The following is a 19463-nucleotide window of genomic DNA, read 5'->3' on the forward strand; positions in this document are numbered from 1 at the left end:
GCATGAGATTAATTGTCTCAGTTAACTAGAATCCCAGTTTAGAAAGAAGAAGGAATTAAAAATGGAGAAGGTTTTTGGCTGGAGTTCAAGGTACTTAGGGGTAAATGAGAACAAGCAAGGCATGACACCAAGGGCAGAAAGGAAGGATGGCTACAGGACAAAAGTGGGATGCTCTCAAGGGGTTTATTGAAGATTCAGAAGTTGTTGATGTTGCTTTGGCCAAACCGGGTCTAGTGGTGATGTGTTCAGAGCCAAGAGCAGAAGCTGATGAACTAGAGACATAAGGTCAGCGGTGGCTAGGGAATGTGGTGACACTGCCGAGTAATTTCACATACATTTTGTTCACCACTTCCTACTTTTGGGAAATTCTCTCATAGTGCGGTTTTGGGTCTCCACATCTTTGGGGAAGTTGCTAAAGCAGAACTCACATGTCTCAGGCATGCTAGAAGCGCAAATTGGTAGATGTTAGTAGATAGACTGGCCATCCAATAAGAGAAACGTTGATTCAGGTGCTCTAAGTGGTGCCTATATAGACCTGAAAGGAACTGATGAGGTCAGGCTCATGTTCCTGTAGGAAAGCCCTACRGAAAGTCACAGGAAAATTGGTTTCAGGACTGAGGTATATTGGTCCATGCCTCACGGGTAAATTCAAGAAAGCTGGAGCTCCAGCTGAAGGGTTTCTAAAATCATTTCTGCCTCTTTCTGCACCTGCCAGAAAATGCTTCTAATAAACAGTGTGTCTCCAGACTAGCCAGAGCAGCAAGCCACCTTGTCCCATCTGCCCGGCCTCCTCCCGGCGTCTCCCCGTCCCCACCCCGATCCCCACGAACCCCTCCTCCTGGTTGCCTGGGCGTTCACAGCCGCCAGGGCCCTGACGAGAGCGGAGGCCCCTGAAAGGAGCGGTGAAGGCGGCAGAGCTGAGCCTGGGCACGGAGCCGAGCAGGCCCCACGCGAGCCGCGGCTCCCCGCTCCGCCGCCGGCCCCGGCGCCGCTCCGCCCGCCCCGGGCCCGTGAGCTCTGCGGGGCCCGAGGCCGCCGCGAGGCCGCGTGGCGCCCGCAGGTGGCGCTGCCGCCGAGGCTTCCCGCCCCCGCCTGGCCTCTCCGATTTTATTTTATTATTTTTTAAGGCCTTAATTGGCTATTTACTCCTCCCTGAAAAACCCCGTGTTACTCCTGAGGGAAAATAGTTGCGTCCGGGTGCACAGGCGGTCGGCGCGCTTCAGCGCGGGGCTGCCGTGTTACAGGGCAGGAGCTTCCAAGATACAAAAGCTGCCACTTCTGCTCTTGTCACGTTTTCCCGTGTGTAAAAAACACTTGGGGGCGGGGGGGAGGAGGAGTATGTTTTCACTAGGGGCATTTTCTGTCCTTCTGAAAGGAGACCCGACCTCAAGAGCTGGTTTGGCGGCCTCCTCCCAAGGAGCGTCCAGCAGCCCCAYGGCACAGAACGGCCCCGGCCCCGCGGCGGGCAGAGCGCAGGAAACACCGCTGCTTCCCCTCTGCTGTTGCCTGACGCCCTGGGCACCTTCCAGGAGGGACCTGAGAGGTCTCGAAACCCCGCGTGGGGTGGCGTTCACCCATCGCCGCGCCGGTCYGCGACGCAGAGCCGCTGCGGTGGCCTCCGAGGGGTGTGAGGAAGGGGCTGTGGCAGCACGTCGCCGCCCTTTGGCTCCCCTGCGAGAAGGGGAGTAGAAGAAACACAGAAATGAGGTCTTGATGCTGCTGAAGGGACGCTGGGCAGGAGGAAGGGGCCAGCCCTCCCGACAGCCTGCGCTGAGGCCTGTCCGTGGCTGTCGTGCCGTCCTGGGTACGGAGGGCAGGCAGGAGAGGGTGAAGGAGCGCTGGAGAAGGGTGATCAGAAGTTAAGAGGGGGCCCTTCCCAGCTGTGATTTCATCTCCTGATGTCCTCACCCTCAGCAGCAGGGAAGAATCCTTCAGGAGTTCTTTGGACTTGGCAGTTTCTTGCCAGAAAAGAAACTTGCCAGCCTTTTTCCCACAAATTTCCACTGAATGGTACAGTGAAACCCAAGCAACATCCGGTAAAGGGGACAGGAAGGCAAAACAACTCAAGTTAGGTCTATGGGCTGATAGGAAATCAGAGATCAGCTGTAGCCATTTTAAACAAGTGACTGTGCTGAAAGAGACTTTTTTTTTTCTGTCTTTATGTAATTGAGATTTTTGTTTCCTGTCATTGATCAACCTCTCTGCTTCACATCCCCATTACTATGATGAACTACTTCAGCTGTTTATATGGTTCAAATGTATGGACACAGCCTAAAAAAATAATCTTAAGGCAAAGTTCTAGGAAATTGTTCAGAAGTCTTAGAAACTGAATCAATGGGGATGGGTTGAACTTTGCTTTTTTTCTTCCAGCCTTCTGTGTGTTTGGCAGATAGGACTTGCACTGAGAAAGGGTCCTGGAGTTCAGATGCCTCCCCTGCCCGAGTGGGGTGGAGCATGGCACAGGATGCAGGTCATCACAGATAACAGCCGGGTGTATCCGGGGCTCAGCTTCCCTCTCCCATACTGCTTACTCTGCTCTCTCCCTCTCCTTCACACACTGCTTGGAGGGAGGTTCTGTGGGATAGGATATGATCTTCAGAGCTGTTAACAGCTCATCAGATGGCTAAAGTCCATGTCATAGGGCATATCCTGCTGATTCAGCAGCAGAGGGCAATTCCTGTCTCAAGGGGAAGGATTGAAAAAGAGATAAATGTGTCTCCTTGGCTTAGAAGGCATGAGTTACACCTTGCAACCCTATCTGGCTGATATGTGGACCACTATTACAAAACTACACTGTTTAACTGGTATAATTAAAGTAATATAATTTCTCACTTGTGGACACAATTGTATGGATATAAATGTAGTCACCAGCATTTACCAGCCAGTAAATTATGACTTCAGCTGGAATAATTATGCTGCTGGTCAGAGCTGTGGGTACACCAGACTTTTGTGGTTGTGGGATGAATTTTTTTGGGGGGTGGGAAGAGACTGGGGGGGTCTAAGCAGATCGAAAATGACTTATGGGAAAAAAAAGGTTTTCTTGGCATTTTGAACAGTTTTAAATTAAAAAAATAATCCATAAATCTTTTATTATTCCCATTTCCCCAAATTCTCTCTCTAAGCCTGTTATCAAAATCATCATCTGCCTGATTATTAGAACACTACGAACATTGCAAAAATTGTTTGATATTAAAAATGTAAAAGTACATAAGAATAAAAGGCTTAGTGTTTTCCATGAACATCCTCTTATATTATTAAGAGAGTTGATAATGTTCATGAATTTTGTCTTTCATTTCTCTAGGGGAGGAAAAAAGATGTTTTTACGTAAGGAGTGTTTCTGTTAAAATCTAGCACAGTCCTTTGACTGTCCTGACTCACCTCCCTGAAGTGCCTGTGATTCTTGGGAGTAGGGGAAAGGTACCTCTATTTTCAACATGATACTGATGTATTTCAGGGGGACTTTTGGCTGGAGTAACTGATTTATACAAGAACTGTTTAGGGGAGGAGGAGTGTTTCAGGTACATACGGATGTGTCTGCACTTGGAAAAGGAGCTGAGAGTTAATGCAGAAGGAAAAGTTTTATGGATACTTTTCAACCTTGTGTGTTCAAGAGGAGGCTGGGAAGGGAAGGAAGGAAGAAAAGCGGCATATCACAAGTGAAGAGAGCTGTGACATTTTACAGCAGCTGAAGATCTCCTCCACGGTGTTTGTACTTCTTTCATGTGGTGTTATCAGGGTTCTTTGCAAGGGTTTGTTATCGTATTCTCCCAGACAGAAAGCAGACAGCCATCCTGTGACCCACATCCTGCGTTTTACAAACCTTCTTGTCCTGTGCCATCTGGGATATTTATAGTGTGACCTGCCACTGGGAGAACAGAGGACTTCCTTTATACTCTAAACTTTATGTTATAATAATAATGAGAAACTGGGACAAATGACAAGCCTTCCTGCCCACAAATATCATAACCCTGCCACTTCAAATGGCACAAGTTGGCTATGTCACTGTGCTATTTCAGATTTTGCTTATTCTTGCTACTGTAGTGAAACAGCCTAAAGGCTATACCAGGGGCAATATGCAAAAAGTATCCTAAATACTCCACAAGCTAAATGGAGTAGAGAAGGGGTGAAGGGAGAAGCTATAACTCCTCACTAAGGGCAACTTTTCTCCACCCAGTCCTTCCCAAGCACTGGCTGTCAAATTAATGACAAAACAAGATATGGCTGGTCAATTATTAAGTATAGTGCTGCAAAGCTCAGATGAAGTGTGTTTTGCTGACCTGTCCCTTCAAATAAAGGGCTTTATTCCAGTTGATTTTGGTGGACACTTGTTTTGATCTTGATCATAGTTAAGAGAAATATTATTTTTTCAAGGTGTAAATAAAAGGAGCTGGCTCCCTGATCAGCCCCCCTTCCTTTCTGCACCACACCTCCTGAGGTATGACATTCCTGCAGACTGGCTTTAGCACTTGTCACTGGATAAACTGTGCTAAGGGTTTCCCAGGGACCTGTTTTTCTTTCTCCGAAGAAAGGGAAGATTGAGAGCAGAACAGAGAGAGAGAATCCACCTTTAATTGAAACTGGGTCCGGATACCACTGTTACCCAGAAAAGGTCAAATGTGCTTTAGGGCTAGAAGAGGTCAATGAAAGAGATAAAGAGGATGAGGTGTGTCTAGAGTAAGATAAGAGTAAAAGGTCTTATCTGATGAACAAAGGGTCAGGGCTGTGTGGGTGCARTGTGAGTTAGCTGGTGACTCTCAAACTAGTGTTGGAGAGAGGGTACAGGGAAGCCCTGCAGCTTGAAGGATTTCTGGCTGATTGAGCAAGAACTCATCCAAGCGAGGGCTTGTCTGCTGCAGCAGCCAGAAATACATAGTCCTTTCTTCTTTGTATTTTCCCGTGTTTCTGGCTGACTTGCTCTGCAGGCCAGGGTGGCCCTGAGTGCCACATTTGCCTGGTGGGWACAAAGGACAGCAACCATATTGGCTGGATGTTGGAAGAAAAAGGAGAGCAAGACTGCCACAGTGATTTCTATGTGCAGCATCCCCTAATCCTTCTGGTCTCTTGTTCTCACGTGTCACCAATAAACCTGTAGGAGTTCCAGGATGCACCCATTGCTTCTCCACAGCATACACATGAATGTAACACTGAGGCCTCACCTGCTTATAAGCCAAAGACAAAAGACAGACTTTCATGCTCCAATCCTTAGTGTGGCCTATGCTTTTGCCTAAAATGGGTGGTTTCTTTTTTATATATATACATTAATGCTTAGCTTTCTGAAGGTTCTATCAGCACAGACACAGAGTATGCTATTCTTTATTCCAGCATAGTCAAGCTATACTATCCCAGTGCCATTTCAGCTTGTGCAAAGGGAGTGGAAAATGCTCTGGAATGGTAGCTTTAGCTAGCTCAATGGCTGGTTGCCAGGAGGACCAGACACTTGCACAGAGGCAGAACATACTCTAAAATTAGCAAACAGGTAGTACACAGCTTGGAAATATGACCTAGAATCTGTGAAGAACTGAGTAAGTATGGATGTGGAAAGTAATTTTTTTAAAAAATGAACACRTGAAAGATGAAAGACGATTTCTGTACCTGATGACATAATAGGACTCCAGTGTGAGGTTTTAGTGTAGTGAAGTAGCAGTCCCCTGAAGAATACTGTAGCCTTTAACACTTYACTGATTACACTTACCTTTCTTCAAGGTAATCCAAACTGTAGGGCACATGTTCCATTTTGCCCCATACTAATAACAAATCCGCAGAGGAGCATATCCATGCAAAATCTTTATTTGGAGAATATCTCCTTGTTGGATACCAGCCTCCCTCCAGTTTACATGTAAGCACAGAAATACATTATTTGTATTGTGCAGAAAAAATACAAAGAAATTCTTAAAACACATTCATCCTGTGATATCATATAAATACTACTGCAACTGCTTACCCCTGTTTCCTCCTTCTTCCCTCTATCTCTGCCCTTGGGCTACCTAAAGTAAAAATCCAAGTCAATGAGCTAGTATTGGCTTTGAGGATAGGCCACAGTATCTCGAAAGTCAGTGTGGAGAATTACGTGCATTGTATAAGGACAAAGAAACAAGAACACTGATACATACTGTCTAGCACTTACATCTCCTTGTTTTCCTCCCAGCTTAGGAATAGCTTTTGGRATGGTTCTAATTATTTTCTCTGCCAGTCCAGAGCTAAGAAGAAGGCTATGATTGCTGCTGTTGAGAGTAGAAAGTTCCTCCTTTACTTTATAGTCTACATGTTACTAYGGTTTCTCTTGGCTGGGAAAATTCCATTTTTATTTCTAAACTCAGCCATGTGTTGGTCAATTCTGACTTAAGTACCCTTCACTCTCTCCCTGCTGTGCAGCTTTGCAAGCCATATTGTAAACATATTTCTCAGCATGGGTGGGAGATAGCATTGTGGTTTAGAGTTTTGCTATTGGTATCAGGATTCCCTTTTCTTTGTTTGAAACATTTTTTTTTCTTTAAAAAATAGAGCTGATGATAAACAGCTTTCCTTTAGTTCCCAGAAAGTTCCCAGTTCACTGAACATTTCTGTAGTAGTTGGAACAAGAGAATTAAATAAAAATTACCCAACTTTTCTAATAGTTTCAATGATATATAGTCATCATCTCATGAAATCTCCAGCTTGATCCTTTAAACTGTTACTTGTCTGTATAGTCCCAGTACATTTAGTGCACTGCTCATATAAGTGAAGCTTACACCAGTAGATCAGGACTGCAACATCATGCCATTATTGCCACTGGTATGAAAATAGAGGAGTATTTGATCCTTAACCTAGAAAATACCAATGCCCTGCAGGAGGAGTGCTTTACAGAAAAYATTCAAAAGGCCGACAAGCTACCAATCCTTTCCATTCAATTTAGCATAGGTTACCTTATAGTTTTGTTTCACCTATTTAAGTGAATGGCTTCTATTAGGGAAATACCCAGTTCTCAGATATACTTGCTTCAGTTAGATCTTGAACCTGAGCAACAGTGCAAGAACTGCCATTTGAAATACAAGAACATTTCACTTTTACTTTTATCCCACTAATTTTTCCCATGAAAAGAGGCAGAGATGAAAATGTCAATGTTTTAACCCAAAAGGGAGTTCCAGTACTATGAAAACAACATTCAGTTGGCTGTCCATGTGCCAAAGGCAATAGAACATTGACCATAGATACTAATATTGATTTATAGTATTAGATAACAGGAACATTCTACTAARTTCAAATATTTATATATAAATAAGCCTAGTTGGAGTGGTTATTTTCAAGGGGTGCACCCTTGACGTATTAGTTTTATTCCTTGAACACTTCAAACATGTACTGTGAACAATCTCTCATGTTTTTTTTCCAAGACTTATTAGATGTTTAAGTATATTGATTATTTACGCCTAATGTTCTTGCATTATTCCATGTCCTGTCAAGAGCTGAGTTAAGGAATCCTGATGGTTTCAGTACAGGACACCGTTGTCTGCAGTAAAGACTAACTTGCTGGTAAAATCYGTTGTATGAAATAGTTCAGTATTTCGTAAGTCTAGGAAGGCTTTTTTWAAAAAATTAACTGATTACAAGTGTAATGCCTGGGCATTTCAGTTACCAATGATCTTTAGTCATTGGTCATCCCTCCTTTGCTTTTCCCAACCCATGCCTATTTAGCCATGAATCCAGGGGGATTTGAAAGCCATACCCAAGAGCTCTGCTCAAACCACTTTCTCCTACCCAATTCAAAATCACTCCAGCAAGAGCTGTAGTGAGATCAAGTAGATAGTGACTCTTCATGGAAACAACTTCCAATTTATACTCAGGGGAACCACACGAGGGAGCACTTTTACCTTGCAAAAATGACATTCTCCTCAGGGAATCCCTGAGAGTCTTCTTGCTTCACACTTCTCCACTGGGACTCCAAAGTGRCTTGTCTTTCTTCGTTAACATGGGTGAGTAAGGCTCAGTAGCCCCTGAAGCTCAACAGAAGACAAGGGCCTGACACTATGGATTCATTTTTTATTGTCCTGGCAGCAGAGCTGATACCTTAGCACTGACATAAGTGCTGTTACTTCCACTAACCTCTTGCGCTGACTATCTGTTCTGGATTTCAGCAGAGTACACAGAACGAGATGGCAGATCTTATTTAGCTACCCAGCTCCACAGGAGTCTCCTTGTTTAAATGCTTTTTAAAATGTATAAATCAGGCACTGATTCTTTGCATGGGAATTTCTAGGAATGCTTGTGAAAGTAACATCTGTCCAAATAACCACTTTGATATCTTGTTACTCAACACAAACTCCCCTAGTTACAGCAGTATGGCAAACTAGCTATACAAAATCTGATAATAATGTGATTTTTGAGGAACCAGCTCTGCTCTTTTTCTTGAGAATAAAGATAAATGTGCAGTTATCCACTGCTGTTCTGCAGTCATATTCCTGCACTGGAGGAGACAYAGGAAAGAGACTGCCACATCCTCTTCCTCCACACCTCCTCACTCCTGAGCCTCTAAGATTATCATTACCAGTGACAGCTATTGCCATGATAGTTTTATGTACCCACTGAGACAGACACTGAAGTCACCATTTAGGGTATTGGGTTTTTAATTACATTTAGTGTAAGGGGAACTTTCTGTTGACTGGTATTTGCTACCAGCAAAAGGTTTCTGGAAAGGTGCCCACCTATGGTATTCACCAGCCCAGTGAGATACCCGACGTCTTCTTTATGACACAGGTACTGTAGAGACACTGAGCCACAATTCATAAAAATGTATTTTATGTATTTCTGAGATGTATGTATCATAGTAGGAAAAGAAATAACTACTTTTGCTAGACAAATACAAAGACATTTTTATAGCAGTACTACCTCTAGTCTTTCATCTATTGGTCAGTCACAAACTACTGCACAGTAAGCCTTCCTAACTGACTTTCTAGATTTTATTTTCTCACTCTTAGGCAATAAAACCTCCCCTTCAATAATTTTGCTTATTTCTTTTTTTTAAAGATACTGGCTCTTTGCATGCATTGGAAAAGTAATCACCTGACATGACTGATTTCAAAATCAATTAAGCCTCTCCTCATTAGAAAAAAAGATGCATGAAAACCTGTTGTTTCTCAGAGAAATGAACTGGAGTAGTAGTACTGGTGATACATGACTATTTAAAGTTCTCCAGAAATTAAAGGTAAATTTGCCAGGCATCTCAGTTTTACTAGTAAGTGGGATGATGAGAATGCAAGTGATTCATTTTAGTAAGTGGGTCTTTGTGGAGAGATCTATGGGAAAAACATATTTTGTAGGCATTTACTACCCCTAGATGTCCTACACAGATATTAGTGAGAAAGATGGCTTTTAAAAGAAAGGTGGGTAAAGTAAGACTGATGGGAACATTTTGGCAAAAGTATTGCTAGGGAGCACACACAAGAGTTAATAAAACCAATTATGCACGACATTTTCTTTTTAAACAAGCTTTAAATAGTCCATATTTAACAGAATCATGTGTTACAGACAAGCAATTCTTGCTGCCAAAGCACAGGATAAGTGTTTTTCCCCTTGTTTTTCCGAATTACAGACATAGGGGAAAAAAAACAGTATTTCAGTAATTTAAAAGATTTTTAAAAATAAAATTATGCTACAAAAACAAAAAAGGCCAGTAGAAGAGACCAGTGAAGTACATGAATAAGTCATCAGAAGAATGTTAGCAAACAGAAACACTTAAAAAAAACCCACACAGGAGTGGACATGAAGGCTTTAAAGATACAGATACTATGGAGGCTAATTCAATATCAAAAAGCAGAATGCATGGGCTTTACAATAAAATCCGTAATTCATGCATTTGTGTGTGCAGATAATATATATTTAAAGCCATGTATTTAAATACCTCAGAGAAGACGTGGAAACTCCTCCCCAGCAACATCAGCTGGTTTCAGGGAAGAATTTAACCCAGCTTTATTTGTTTATATATACTGGCCTAATCCAAAACCACAATATGTAAAAAGAAACAAAGTAAAAGAAAGAAACCAGGTATTTTATCTGAGCTGTTCAGAGACACCGAGACAAAAATCCATACGCACTTTTTGGTAATTACAGTCATTGGAATGTTATGGCAGGAACACCAACTCAGACGGTTCTCAGCTGTCTTTCAGAAAGTTGCTCCAGGAAGGCGATCCAAGGGTTGAGCGGGGAAAAAATAGAAATTAACCCTGTAGTACACACACACATATACAGATGGCTCTTTTCACAACAAAATAAGATAGCACTACTGAACATGTGGCAGTATGGAGTGTGTATTAAGATACAGAAGTGGAATTTGCTTGGGTCACTTTCACTCAGAGGGATAAGTCTTCTTAAAATATAATAATAATAATAATAATAATAATACTTCTTTATACTTGCCACTTGTTAGCAATTGTTTACATCGTAGAAAAATAGATAGTATTCTGTAACAAGAAATATAGTTACTTTGTTAAAATGGGCTATTTTAAACCAGCTACTATTCTGTCATATAAAGAATTTCTAAACAGCAAAACAAAAATAGGTAATACTGAGTGCAAAACAGCCAGTGGTATACTTTGCATTGGTTTGAAACACTAGTTGCCAGCTACTGTAATTACATATTCTGTACACAGTCCTACAAAAGTCTTCATCTTTTAGAAGCTTGGGGGTTTTAGCTTTTCTTCTCTCTAGGTGGCAAATAAGTATTTAATCCAAGTAATTTCAAACTCTGGAAGTCAGAAATAATTTCACAATCAATCCTCACTACCATTGTCTYGCATTCTCTCCCCCATTCAGTGCAGCAGCACTTTCTACTTAGCCAAAAATCTCTTAAGTTAAACAAAGTTTAGACTTCAGAGACTAAGAAGTTTAGCTTATATATTCACATTCTTTTAAAATTCATTTCACTAATCTCCCACATTTACATTTACACCAAAGAGAAAGCTCAAAAGCCTTGTTTCATGCATTTTACCATCCTTGCTGAAGACTGAATCACAGTTCAGACAAAAACTCTTTGCTCACTGTAGGCATTACATCTTAAATGCTACAAAGCCTGATGGTTTCAATGTAGAAGTCAGATTTTTCTGTGGTCTCTGCMACAGTTTTATATATGAATAGCTAATTCCTAGTGGCATGGGTAAAGGCATCATTAGTACACCATGAACACCACAAATGGAGGCAATATCCAATCATCAAAATACAAAAACAAACAAAAAGCACCCAGCAAAAATTGGTGAAACATTCTTAGTAGAGCAGAAATCTCTCTGTTCTCATCTCCATTTATATCACACCTTTTCAACTTTGGTGGGGTCATACGTATCTGAAAATGACAAGAAAACAGTATTAAAACATATTCTGAAATATACTCAATGTTAGTATGTGCAGCAAGTCAGGGAAATGAGACATCTTTTTCTCCTAATACTTATTTTTTAAAAAGAAGGTAATACTGGACTGACAGCCCTAAATAGAAATACTACATTCCTGACTCAAATTCTGTASTCACACCAGTGTAACTGGGAGCTACTCAGACCAAATGTAAGGGGATAAAATTAGGAAATCCTTGGGTAGGGAGGAAGAAACAAGCTCATTGTCTTACTTCTGATTTTCAGATGCTTTCAGAGKGAGGGAGAGAGAGAGACATAAGATGTCCTCTTTTTGGACAGAACACTAAGTAAATTCTGCAAGCTTCCTAGCATGGTGTTTAAGGCTACCTGAACAAGCGATGATACAGTTCAGTCATGAGGACATTTTAATTCACTGCAGGTCCTCCTCAGATTGAGAATAATTCAGTGGAATACTGGAAAGCATAGATGTGTTACATCAGTACAGTTAGGCTGTCTCTCTTCAGTCTGCAAATTTGCAGCRTGTATTTTGAACTTTATTCACTAAAGCACAGGCCTGGCTTACTGCCATTTTTCTAAATTTTAAGCCCATCCCTTCACAGTGCAGAGCACTGACTGCACTTCACTTTTCCTGAACCCCAAAAGACACTTTTCTATCAGACTTCTTTATAGGATTTGCCTAGACGTTTGCCATGATGTAGGCATATATGAGCATTTTCTTCCATGCTTGGAACTTTGTGGGAGTTTGTGCTGTGATTATATTGAAAGAGCTTGGCCTTGCGAGATCTGCCTGCCCTCTACTGTCATGCACGTCTGCATTCCTCTAGGCACCTTGGAACGCAATGCAACGCAATGCAATCACAGAGTGGAAGAACGAGAGATACCGAAGGAGCAGCCTGTAAGYGCACAAGGGCCTGGACAAACTTGCACTACAGTCTGTGCTACCGTGTGCTACTTGTGATTCTTATATAACTTTATAATGCTAATCTTAAAAGTCCCTCGGGCAGGCTGAATTCCCATAGCACTCTCATTTGAACAGTTAAGCATGAAAATAGTTGCACACATAAATATCACATTTAGGAGTAAAATGTTCACCCTGAGGACTTTTATGTAGATGTGAGTGACTATTCAAATAAGCATAAAAACTCTCACAGTGAAAATTTTACTCCTACGTGCAAGTATCCACCTGCAGCATCCAGACTTATATCAAGGGGAGATTGGCCAAGAAAGAGTTTATGGATTTTTTCCCTAGTGGCTGGATTATTGGTGCTGGATCCTTTACCCTTTCTTGTCCCAGCTCTCCTCAAATTGCAAAGCCAGCCAAGGAAAGAGTCTGTGCCAGCAACACCTATGTTTTCAGAACTGCTTATTACCATGCACTCTCTTCTTGTATTTCCAAAAGTCTAGGACAGCCACCATATGAATGCAAAAAACCCAAGAGGGAAATAGTGTTGAGGGTGCACTCTGGGACAGTGCTGCTGCTTTCTAAGCTTAATGCACTGACTGCATGGGAAGATCCTTCTAAAGCAGTAATACTTTTACAATWTTAAATGTTTTCCCATCTAAACTACAAGAACGTACAAAAATTCTGAACTGTTCTGTATGAGATTGACCTAAAAATAGAAATGGATTCACATTTCAGAAACCTGATTTTCCTAAGGCCGCTATGGACCAATTTTCAGACACACTCATACTAATAGTTCACCTCAGAATTGCAGGTGCTCACTATTTCTGTGTGTGTGTGCTTGGTGGGGGCAAGAAGGTGAGAACACAGGTCACAACACATGGAGAATCTGCATGATTCAGTTTATTCCTTCAATGCTTACCCAACATTTTCAATATCTAAACCAAGCACAGAGGAGGGCCAGACTGTCAGGAAGAATTCTAGCTATGCCACACTTCTAGAGGTGCAACATGAGAGTTCTAGCACTGATACACAAGCAGTTATTCAAAATGTAGTTAAGCTCATTTGAAGTGCTTTCTATAGAAACAAAAAGCTAGATCAGCAGCTTCACAGAAAGAGTCTTCAAAAGGCAAAGGAGAAAAGATATTCACTGCATTTGTGAACATCTGGGCATGGTCTTCTAATGACAGTATTTGCATAGGAAGATCAGCCTTTTGTGTTGAGTTTCAGTGGAGCTCTTACATTGAGAGATGATCATTCATCTGCCAAGTGGAAACAGGTAAAAGCCTGTTTCTGCTAAGGCCTATAGCCTCTATGATGGGCCCCAACTGCGATTATAAGACTATCACTCTATCTCACTCATGTTGTTCCTTATGGTTCCAGCATGTGTGCAGCTGGAAGGATGAGCCATGCTATCCTGTCATGAGGAAGGCTCTCATGGTTGCAAGGGAACGGTTCCAATGGTAACACACTGCAGAATACAAGCTTGAATACAGGCTTGGCATTGTCAGTAAGAGGGATACAATTAGACCTAATCTACAGCAGAATAACTCCAAGCACAAGTCTCCAGTAAAACACACACGATCTGTTTTGATGCATCTCTGAAGTCATTGTCATCACAACAGTTATTTTCCAGCAGAAACATCAAGAGAAGAAAACATATGAGATACATGTGGAACATGCTAGACCTGATGGGTACAAGGAAGCTGAATTTGCCAATTTAGAAAATCTGGTCTAGAGAATACAGTTTGGAGCACAAAGACACACACAGCTGTCGGTGCAGGAAAGGTCATGAAGGGAAAGACTGTAAGAAAACCAGAGTTAATACTTAAAATTCATACAATCATTTCTCTTTGGGAGGAAATAAGTAAATCTACTTTCAAGTATGCTTCTTTTAATTTCAGTGCCTCTGTACTGGAAATGTGTAGGCAGATTTATATTGATGGAGTTTAATGAATAACTAGTGTAAATTTCAAGGTACAATGTCAGCTGTACAGAGAGGATGGGAAAAGCAAGGGGGAGATTAATACTAATTTAACAACTTTCACACCGTACATTTGCTCACTCCAATTAATTTAATGTACTGGACAGGTGGCCTGGGAGATTTATCCTTTTACATAAATCTATGACAACTTGTTTTCAGTGGTTCAACACACTATCATTTGAAAACTGTTTCAGAGAGAACAGTTATGCTGGGGATGCATATGGGCTACGTAAGTTTATATGCTTTTGACAGATGAGGAACAAAAAGGAAAAGAAAAAAAAGGTGCTCAGTGAAAAAGCGTATATATAGTATGTGTCCACTTAAATATTAGAAAGGGAAAATCAGGTATTCACGGAGAGGCTATGATTACATCACCATATGTTCCTAAACACYGGCACAATAGTGACTATCTCTGAATTCTGCTTTTTGAAGCAGGCAGTTCTCTGAAACAATTAGACAGAGATAAGACCTTGGGGAATGCTCCAGTCTCTGTGAATGAGTTTCAGTATCAAAAGTTAAGTTTTACAGTAACTCCTCCTAACATAGGATTAGAGAACACTCAGGTTATCTCTTGAGGAGAACAAAGAAGGTGACAATCAGATGGGGTAGTACCACCTACAATCTGTTACTATTTGAGAGGAATTATGTGACCATAGGAAATAATGACCCATTACATAATAAAACAGTACCCACTTGTATCTCAAATAATGGGATCTTACCTAAACAAAAATCTCTGTCAGTCTTCTTATCCATTCTACCTAAATATCCATTTTCACTGAGAGAGATCACACGCTTGGAAACACCCCCTGAGTTTGCTGATTTGCTTCCCTTCTCCTCTTGTACCCTTGACAGCTTCTCCTCATCAAYGTCCTCTCCGGAGTCTGCACTCTTAATGCTCAGACGTCTCATCCGYGACACAGAGTCAACTTCCTTCATTCGCACTAAGCGATCCATGGCAGTCCGGCTAGATGGAGAAGTGAGTTTGCCTTGGAGTGTCTCTATCACTTTTGAGGTGCTTCTCACTCTCTTTTCTGAATGCTGATACACAGCTGACTTGCAAGACAAGTTTTGGTCCTCACCTTGGCAGGGACCTGCAGGTTGTTCAAAAGCYTGCTTGGTTATCTTAGTTTTAGTGCTGGCTTCTTGGTCAGTKGTTTGGCATTCATCAGGGTATAAAGATTGGGCTCCCTCTCCAACAAAGAGTGCACTCTCTGTCCAGCCACACTTTCGTCTTCCTTCATAAGAATCATCTTTTTTTCCTTCTTTGCCACTTACTGTACTGTCCACTGATGATTCAAAGTCCTGGGCACCATTAGCAGGACTAGTGCCTGAGTGAAGCCCAACTCTATCATCAGGAAGGAGAGATTCCACTGCTATCTCTATGCCTAAAATCCTAGCAGCTCTTGCCTGCAATGACTCATTCGGAGGGATTTCCACTGCATTTACATTTGAAGAATGATCAGAATTGTTAACACWAGGTTCTGAGGCTGTATCAAGGCCCACCGATCTCAAATCTGGCTCAGAGTGCCCTTGGCTCCTTTTTGTTAATGACAAGCGTACTATTGTGCCTCTCTCTAATACTGTATCGTTTCTGGGAGTTATGCCTTTGTTCGGTTTAACAAAGTCTAGGTAATTTTGATATTCATTCATCTCCTTTAAGTCAGCATTATTGAAAGGATTACTGTGACATGAACTGCTTGGGCTACTGGACAAAACTCTCTTGATAGGGCCTGCACTAACTAGCCGTTTGTTTGTTCTGCTCTTGGCTTCCTCTTCTCTCATTTCTGTTATCAGACTTCCATCTGCTGGCCTGACTACTTCACTGCTCTCTCTTGGCTGCAAAGAACTTTGTGATCCAACACAGCTCTGCTGATCACCATACTCTGTCCCCATACTCCAACTTTCAGACTTACTTTTAATTCTTCCTGACTTAAACACAGGAATGTCTGGCACAATGGTTTCCAGTTTCCCACCCTGTCTTAGTTCCTGGTTTGACTTCTCATTTCTGGACACCCTTCTCTTTGTAAGGCCACACTCTTGTGGAGAAGCTGCAGCACCTTCTGAGTCTTCCTCACTACTAGTGCTCTCTTTCTGTCCTTGCAGTTCCTTGTTAAAACTTTCTAGCTCACTTATTGCATCCCAGGGGCGGCGACTTACAGGTTTCAAAAGGAACTGGCCAAACAGCTCTTTACTGTTACATGGAGTGCTTGCTTCTCCTTTAACTACATCACCCTTGGAAACCAGGCCAGTTTCCCTTGCCCGGGCAGGCACATTTCCGCTGGACCCAGGAGGCTGGCTCTGATGTGCCTTTGGCAAAGGGGCCTGAAGGACAGAGACGGCAGTCCTTGAAAATGCACTGTTGCTAGATTGACTGAGGTACGTCTGACCTTTCATGCTGTAAGCACTCTGTGTACTGTTTCTCCCGTCAGAAGGTAACCCTGTCTGCTTTGACCCTATTGTGGATGCTGTGCATCCCATGAGCTTTGGAATTAGCAATTTATTACTACTGGGTTTCCCAGGCTTTGTACCATGGAAAAATTGTGGGCTTTTAGGTTCTTCAGTGAAACTGGTCTGCGTCTGCTGGTCTTTGTACTGATCACCTGGCCAGGAGCCAGAGTATTTGAGCTCTCTGTGTTTTGTAGGCTGAATAAATCTGAGGTCATTCATTTGTTTGAACTCTTCTGGTCTCCACAGCTCTTGTTTTTGTAACTCATTTTTATTGGTCATGTTTCCTGTAAGCGCTTGTAACTCTAAGTCCGTTGAAGACATACTTAAGAGACTTTGTTCTTGCAAAGCCCCATTGTTATCAAACCCATTCTTATCAGGGCTCTGGGTTATGTTGTTGTTCCTATCTGTATCTGGCAGATTTGATTCTGATTTAACTGGGATGGAGACCAAACAAAATATAGTTTCATTCATTTTTTTCTTTGAACTCTTTTTGCTCTGCATCCCAATTCCAGGTTCAAACTTTTTCACTTTTGTAACAGTCTCACAGGTGCTGTCCATATGTGAATTTCTTACAGAAAGTTTGCCTTGTGTGTACTCTGTACTGGCTTCGTTACGGGGACTGTGGTTAGTTGTGCTACAACTGTCTCTTTGGTCAGACAAGGCACAATTTTCCTGATCTCGGATGGATGGTGCCAACCATCTGTTACTGTGGGTGGAGCTGTCGGAAGTTCTTTCTCCCTTTACAGAATTAGATAAGTCTGATGCATCCAAAAAGGCACTGTTACACTGTACTTCAAGATCTCTATCTTGCAAAGTACCGGAACTGGAACTACATGCATTTTCAGTGTATTTAATGTTGTCCTGGAGACTTTCTGGTGGTGCAATTTTAATATGTCGTATTCGAGGATCGTCAAAGGGAATATACTGAACAGAACGCAGGTAGTCAGCAGGGTGCCTAGCACGGCTTTGCTTTCCATGAGAAAGATGGTTGTCTTTGCAAGGTTCACCTACTGTTTCGAAAGAATTTGTGGTTGGTTGTTGGCAGGTGACAGCCCTTTCGGCAGTATTCTGCTGATCACTGTTAACATATGCATCGCTGTTAGGCACTTCATTGAGCGAATGTGGAGTCACACTTTGGTGAGGTGGAGATTTGTAAGATGGAGGAGGTACATAGACGGGGGGCTCCAAACCAGAGTCTTGAATGCAACCATCTTGCCTTGGCTCATTAACTTTGGCTAAATAGGAAATAGGTTCATCTTTTCGATAGTGGTCCTGAAAAGCACTGGTTTCTGCAGGTGTCCTGGTTTGCCGCTGCAGTTCATAGGACGGAGGTTTCAGAGGTCTTCCATACTTGGGTTTTGCCAGTGGCAGGAATTGGCCTCCTGTTTCTTGGTGTTTGGTTGATTCCAAAGTTAGTCTATTTGGGGGATAAGAAGGTGTTTTAGTTCCACTGAGAGTGCTGTTACTGTTTGTCAGGGAGGGCATTTCTACACACCTCAAGCTCTCTGGTGAAAGAACTCTTGGCAATGACTGTGATTTCCCTTTGTTATGGGTGCTCAGTACATTGTCTCCCAGGGTCAATGAGTACAGATCTTGAAGCAGTTTCTCCCTGTCACCATCTGACATCTGCCTTCCTATTTTTTTTGGTTGGTTCCAGCTTTCCATTCTTAAATTCTGCCATTTGCAGTCCCCAGGCACTTTACAGCTCTCCTGCAAACCACTTCTTGCATACTCTGGGCCTGCTCCTACCTTAAGCTGACTTTCTTTAGCATGCCTGTGTGCCCCGTGGGCTGGGGACGGTCCTTTCATTTCAGAGCCTCCTTTGTGTGAGTAGCCCAGTAACACACTAAAGTCTTGTCCTCTTCTTCTCCAGTAGGCAAGATCTTTATCTGTCTTGGGCTGGGAAGACCATGTTAATTGAGGCCTGTCATCAATCCTGAAAAAGAAATGCAGCGTCATGGGCAATTTATACAGATGTCCTTTCTTTTCCTTATGAGTAACTCTATTAGGAAGTCAGATGTTGAGTTTTGCCAATGGGGTTTTGTAATCGGTTCACAACCAGAAGAAGTTATGATTTTAATGAGAGGATTTAAAAATCAGTCATTAACATGAGCAAAGGAATGGYGAAGGAACTCTGCTTGCATGTTGTTAGCTATGCAAAGCTGTTAGGAGGAGAAATAAAATACACACAGTTATGTGCCATGCAAACATGTACAGCCCTCAATGGACACTAGTAAAATAGAAATGATTACGTTGAACTGATTTCTACGCTCTGTTACATCAAAATCTATTGACTTCAAGGGGACTACTGTGCTAGAGAAGTTTAAGAAGAATTTAAAGCTAAAAAGCAGAGGATAAAGAGAACAGGTAGGGGGCTAATTCATAATGTATGTTCTGCAAGAAGTATGATTTGCATCCTAGTACAAGGGCTGAAACTGAACATGTCATTTCCTGCTTTGATGCTTCTTTCTGAGATAACACATTTCTTTAAAGTTTTTGAATAAAATGATACTCTACAACCACGGTTATGTACTACAACTGTTCTGAGTAAGATGGAGCCAATATTTAAAATCTAAAATACCTTAAAAGAAGTTTAACATTTTTAATTAAAGAGGTATTAACTCCCACAATGCATCACTGATATATGAAAAACAGTAAACACTTTACTGAAGAAAAAAAAATCAGAACATGGGTTTACATGAATAGAATAGGTTCTGAACATACTGTAAATTGTTTTATATATTACTGCTGAATGAAATTGGTACCTTTCTGTGCAAATAATTAATCTTCTATTTGAACC

General features: G+C 41.9%; 1 protein-coding gene across 2 annotated transcripts in view; it reads right to left on the reverse strand.

The window, feature by feature from the left end:
* Positions 1 to 5771: 5771 nt before the first annotated feature.
* JCAD (junctional cadherin 5 associated) overlaps positions 5772 to 19463 on the reverse strand; it is a 68693-nt gene continuing 55001 nt past the window's right edge. For both annotated transcript variants that reach the window (XM_085318265.1, XM_085318264.1), the window contains exons 3-4: positions 14935 to 18599; positions 5772 to 11305 (exon numbers count right to left, since the gene is read on the reverse strand). In XM_085318265.1, the coding sequence (XP_085174391.1) occupies positions 11271 to 11305; positions 14935 to 18599 (3700 nt within the window). In that variant the 3' untranslated portion in view covers positions 5772 to 11270. The remainder of the gene's footprint in view (positions 11306 to 14934; positions 18600 to 19463) is intronic.

The sequence above is a fragment of the Rhea americana genome, unplaced genomic scaffold (genome assembly GCF_003343005.1).
Source record: "Rhea americana isolate MKP2758 unplaced genomic scaffold, rheAme1 scaffold_53, whole genome shotgun sequence".
Taxonomy (NCBI): Eukaryota; Metazoa; Chordata; class Aves; order Rheiformes; family Rheidae; genus Rhea; species Rhea americana.